Raw genomic sequence first — 5,666 nt, 5'->3', positions numbered from 1 at the left:
ACTCAACACAAATATTTGGGCTTATTGCATACAATAATTTGGGCTATTTTGGGCTTTGAACTGAAGAAATTAACCACAAATCAAGTGTTGATAAATTTAATTCCGGGATGGTATCATTGATATGCCATGCGATGCGCTTATTTATTACCACAATTTTCAAATTATAATACAAAACTTGTCAAGCCCAAATAACTTGAATATTTTCAATTGAAATTGCGATTTTTATCCCCAAAATACCCCGCTTGTACGCTGTCAGGTGCGAGAAGGACCACTACACAACGGGACAATGTTTGATTTCATTGAACAGTTAAAAAAGATTTCAAATTCTAGATAAAACCAAATCAAAGATCATCAAAAGAGCTTCCTGTCCTATCCAAATCAACAAAAAAAATTGCCTAGAGAACCCTCTTTTTTTACATTTCTCAACTCAAACGAAAAAACTAATTCCAAAAAAAAAAGTGTTGATAGAAGAAAAAAAAAAATAAACAACAATGAAAGCAATACAAAATTAGCTACTATATAACATTTTTACTGACTATAAACTCCTATATATTAAAAGTAAAATTCTAAGCATTCTCTTCTCTCTACCTTGGACCAGACAACTCCATCTCTTCTACCAGATCAACAGACAGCACATCATCACTGCTACTGACACCGCCGCACTCGTCTTGGACACAGAAGAACCCTTTGGACTCGACGGCGTGATACAGCATTAGATTATCATGTGGCGAATAAGGCTGAGGTGTCGACAGCCTATTGGTCGCCTCCCATTTGTCGACGAGTCCATCGCCTTCTAGCATGCGCACAACGTCTGACATCTTTGGCCGGTGAGACGGGAGGAATTGGGTGCATAGGAGCGCCACCTGGACCATTTCCGCGACTTCTATTATGTCGTAGTTCGGGCCTAAGTCAGGGTCTACTAGGAGATCAAGCCTTTTCTCTTTATGTGTTTTTCTCACCTAAAGAAAAAATATATACTGGTGAAATATTTTTCTGGGATAAGAAATCTCTTTCAGATAATATATCCTGAAATTCCAAGCTAAATACTTTATTCTCCACTCATAAATACTTTATTCCAATCTGAGTTAGCCACTGGATATATGAATACAATGCACTATAAGTATCCTTATTTCTTAAGCAAGAATTGTATTATTGGGGAGCAAAAAATGAAAATCTACTCTATAACACTGATACAGATCCGAGTAAAAAGTATTAAAAAATGAAGAAAGAAAATAGTAAAATTAATTACCCAATCAAGCATGAATCCCTTGTGATGTCCATTCCCGCTTTGCCCGGCATCATCCCCCTTCCCGACCTGGATGGCCCGCTGCCCAGTGACAAGTTCAAGCAAAAGAATCCCGAACCCAAACACATCGGTCTTGTCAGATGACTGGCCGGTTGAGAGGTACTCAGGCGCAATGTGGCCCACAGTGCCTCTGACAGCAGTGGTGACGTGGGAGTCTCCATGGTCAAGTAGCTTGGCCAGCCCGAAATCTCCGACAACCGCCTCACATTGCGCATCTAGTAGCACGTTTGCTGCCTTTACATCCCGGTGGATTATCTTGGGATCGCATTGCTCGTGTAGGTACTGTAGCCCCCGCGCCGTGCCTACCGCTATCCTCTTTCGCGCATTCCAATCAAGCGGCGGCTTCGCTGTTGTGTGATTGATCATTTACAGATTAATTAATTGTTCTTGCTCAAGATATTGGCATGATTAATTTGAGAAAGAGTTTAATGAAAGAAATAAGAAAAGGAAAAAAAATAATAGAAAAGTAATTTTAGAGAAAGGATTATGTTAATTTATTTATGAAAATGGAGAGTCCAGTTATGTTTGGTGCAATTAGAATTTGAACAAAATGGAGAGTCCAGTTATGTTTGGATGAGAGCAAGGGAGGTACACTGTTACAGTACACAACACAACGTCACAAACTAAGTACCTGGTCAGTGGTCACAGTTGGAGTGGGTACAGAAAATCATAAGAACAGACAAAATAATAACTGGAATTGTTCAACAGTAAAAAAGAAGCTTTTATGTGGGTTCCACAACGACGGTCAAATCATAGTCAGAGACCCCCCACTACCAACTCCCCTAGCTCAGAATCCACATCCTCTGAGGTAACAGAATACTTCTGTTTGCATCACAGCCGTCTGATGGGAATCTGGGCCAATAGGAATTCTGATTGGACAGTCCACATTCAAACAAAAATATTCTGTTACATTAGCTGATACGAATTCCTCATCATATCATGAGCATGAGATGAGAACGACTGGATAAAACCATGACTGTACGGACTTCAGACAACCTCTTATTAAATGCAACACGTAGCAAAGACCAAAACAGCACAGAATTGGACGAGGCGTGGTGGGCCCCACTTGACAGACAAGTACAGGCCACGCGCTGCTTTGATGCCAGGGTGTGGTAGCCTACTATGTACCCTAATATGGCCTCGATTGATGTACAAGTTGAAACTACAATTATATAGGAATGGCCCTTTTCATTTGCCACATTAGGCATTTTATTTTGTAATATTAATAACCTTCATAACTTTGATATTCAAATTGAAATGTTGTTGCATTAAAATTTAAGGAATTGACATGATCAATTTGCATTTTTGGGCAAAAATAACTTTAAAATAGTTCAATTTTGCCTAAAAAATTTCAACATTTTTAAATTTGAAATTTCATGATCAGGCAATAAAACTTCTTATAAAATAAGCATTAATGTGTCCTTTGATTAACAATACTAACTGAGATTGATAGTACTAAGAAATAGAATGAATTCTTAAACCCTTGTAAAATCACAGAAATATAATTTGTAAGTAACAAGTTAATTAAAATAAACGTACCACGCAGACGCGATAACACGCTACCATTCGGCATGTATGGGTATACGAGCAACTGCTCGCCACCAGAGGCGCAAAACCCGACGAGCCTGAGCAAATTCCGGTGCACGGCGAGGCTAATAATCTCCACCTCAGTCCTGAACTGCGCTTCTCCTGATGCACCGGCATCCTTGAGCCGCTTTACCGCCACCACCAAGCCGTCTGACAATCGCCCCTTGTACACATTGCCAAAACCACCTTTCCCGAGGATGTTTTTCGGGTTAAAATTGTCGGTGGCGGATTGTAGCTCTCGCAAGGTGAAGTGGCGTAGGTTGCCTAGGCGGATTGCCGTGTTGGTTATCTCCTCATCTTCCCTTTCTGTAAAATTAAATTTTAATGCTGTAAACTGTTAATTAACAGTCATATTTTTCTTTGAAATTACAATGAATTGCGTACCAGTGATGCCAAGGATTGATTGGTGTCTTTGCTTTTTCCTCCTCCATAAAATGAGTGCCAAGGAAAACAGTAAAAGTGAGCAAGAACCAAGACTTGTACCCAAAGCAATTGCCAATTTCTCAGTTTTCGTTTTCTCTGAAAAGAAAAAAGAAATATCAAAATACCAAACATGAAAGAAATATAGTAAATATGTGTAGCTAGCGTTGTTTAATTACTTACTCTGAGGAGAATCCAAGAGAAATGGAAGAGAAATTGGGGTTGGAATTGTCAAGCATTGTTCCTTCTTACTATGATTCCCACAAATTAAAGGGTTACCCACAATGCTGAAAAAATACATAGAAGCATAAGGTAAAGTATATGTAGTATAAGCAGGAATAATTTCTTGAAAAAATGGGAATAGGAATAGTAATACGAACTTGAAAGTCCGAGCAGGGAACAGAGGCACAGGACCACTGAGATTGTTGAAAGACAAGTCCCTGGGGAACAGAGAAAAGAATAAATACTGTTTCAAACATCTCTTAAGTAGAAACAAAACGAGGTGGAATGGAATAAAGAAAGGAATAAAGTTATTCTCATCGGAATACGGGAACAATAAATTAATCTTACAGGAATGAGAGCTGCGGGAGCTTCGATAGCGGCGCTGGGAATTGACCGGATAGGCTGTTGTTGTTTAGCCTCCTGCAGTAGCAAAAAAACGAGAATAAGATGGGAATAAGGATGTCTTTGTCAGGGAACAGGAATAAGATTATAAGAAACAGATACCCACATGTAACGGAGGGAAGAGAGGCGACCGAGAGATTCAGGGACTTGGCCTGAGAAGCGGTTACTGGAGAGGTCCAGTGTTTGTAACCTTGGTAGAGATCCAAGTTCTGGTGGTAGCTCTCCAGTTATGTTATTGTTTTGTAACAACACTTGTTGTAGATTTGTGAGGTTACTGATTCGACTGGAGAGAGTGCCGGAAAGACTTTGGCTTGGCGCACCTCTGAATTAGAAAGATAGAAACAGAGGAAGTTAAGAAATGAAGTAAGAACAGAGGATTCAAAGGAAAACAAAAAAAAAATGGAAAGAAATCTGTTCTTACAATCCGATAACGAGATTTTGAGAAGAACAAGTAATCATAGCCCAGCTACAGGGATCAACAGAGTCTCCATCCCAGTTGTTTAATACCCCATGTGGGTCGTTTAATTCTCTCTTTATAGCAATCAATGCCTCCACTAAACCATTAAAAAAAGCTTCGCTAATCAGAAAAGAAGAAACTCCAATAAATAATGAAATGTTTATAGAAAGTATACCTTCAGGATTGAGTGGTTCGAAGGAGAAGGAGAGGTGTGGAAAGAAGAGCAGCAAAAACCCAAGAAAACAGAGTGTAACCTCGCAATCCATTGGGAGGTTTTACAGAGAGAAATGGAGATACACAGTTGTTGGGTTAATTGTTATACAGAGAATGAGAGAGAAGAGAAGAGCATGGAGAGAATGATTATGGGGAAATGAGATGGACGGGTGGGATGAGGCGAGAGATATGGGGTCCATGATGTGGCATGGCATGGAGATAAAGGGAACAAAGGAGGGAAGGCATGTATCACGTATGATGGATGGAAAGAGAGGAGACAGGAGAGAGAATTCGAAATCAGAGAGAGGCTGATTCGCGTGTCAGACCTCGAACAAGAGGTAAGAATTTGAGAGAGAGGAGATGCTGGCTAATATTTCAATGAACTCGGTGTACAAAACTGTGCTAGATATTCTGTGTGTGGGACCCACGTATCGGCGAAGAAGTATTTATTTGAACAAATAGTCCGGTTCCATTTGTGAACATGACTGATACGGAACGGAGTCCTGAGTTGGTCTCACCGTTGCAGCGTGCAGCAGAAAATCCTGATTCCTCTCCATTTTCATTTTAACTGGAGATGTTCTTTACCATTCATTCCTTTTTACTACTCTTATATTTGTTGAAATATTTAAGTATGCAATTTTTTATTTTTTCAAAAGACAATTCTAACCCATAACCATGTTTTTCTCTTGTACAAAAAAATGTCTAAATGCTCTTTTCACAGGCAAGTTCAAAATTTAGGAATTGAGAACCAACTTGTGAAACCGGATGCTGTGATAAAAGGAGGAGATAAAAAGGAAAGAGGGAGGGCCGTTTGAGGAAAAGAAAGGGGTGGCAGGAAAAAGAGAGGAGGCTTCTTTTGCTTTGCTTTGATTTACTTTTTCATTGTGTCTTTTTGTAAAGTTGGGCTGGAATCTGGATGGATAGAAGGAAATGGGTTGATTGGGCTTGATTGAGGAAGCAATTGCTCTTAAAAGTTTCCATTATGGATTCACACTTCAGTCCTCCTTTCAAGTTCTAATTGGTTGGTTCTGTACTTTCATATTTATATTAAATAAAAAT

At 39.4% G+C, this 5,666-nt stretch overlaps 1 protein-coding gene across 1 annotated transcript; it reads right to left on the bottom strand.

Moving 5' to 3' along the window:
- Window positions 1-330: 330 nt before the first annotated feature.
- Window positions 331-4,926, bottom strand: LOC144545617 (putative LRR receptor-like serine/threonine-protein kinase At2g23950). Its single transcript, XM_078294182.1, has 10 exons — window positions 4,570-4,926; window positions 4,359-4,491; window positions 4,044-4,259; window positions 3,884-3,955; window positions 3,694-3,753; window positions 3,497-3,600; window positions 3,278-3,412; window positions 2,846-3,199; window positions 1,250-1,653; window positions 331-959 (listed from the first exon to the last, which is right to left on the bottom strand). The coding sequence occupies exons 1-10, from the start codon at window positions 4,658-4,660 to the stop codon at window positions 585-587; spliced, it is 1,944 nt and encodes a 647-aa protein (XP_078150308.1). The 5' UTR covers window positions 4,661-4,926; the 3' UTR covers window positions 331-584.
- Between the last annotated feature and the right edge of the window lie 740 nt (window positions 4,927-5,666).

The sequence above is a fragment of the Carex rostrata genome, chromosome 28 (assembly GCF_964058835.1).
Source record: "Carex rostrata chromosome 28, lpCarRost1.2, whole genome shotgun sequence".
NCBI lineage: Eukaryota > Viridiplantae > Streptophyta > Magnoliopsida > Poales > Cyperaceae > Carex > Carex rostrata.
This window is presented reverse-complemented; position numbering and strand designations above follow the sequence as displayed.

Bases quoted from the DNA above. Each gene is read 5' to 3' on its own strand.
- LOC144545617 (XM_078294182.1), bottom strand. From the start codon at position 4,660: ATGGATTGCGAGGTTACACTCTGTTTTCTTGGGTTTTTGCTGCTCTTC. The intron at 3,601-3,693 runs GTTCGTATTACT...GTATTTTTTCAG, and splicing joins TTCCCTGCTCGGACTTTCAA to CATTGTGGGTAACCCTTTAA. The intron at 3,200-3,277 runs GTACGCAATTCA...TTAATTTTACAG, and splicing joins ATCAATCCTTGGCATCACTG to AAAGGGAAGATGAGGAGATA.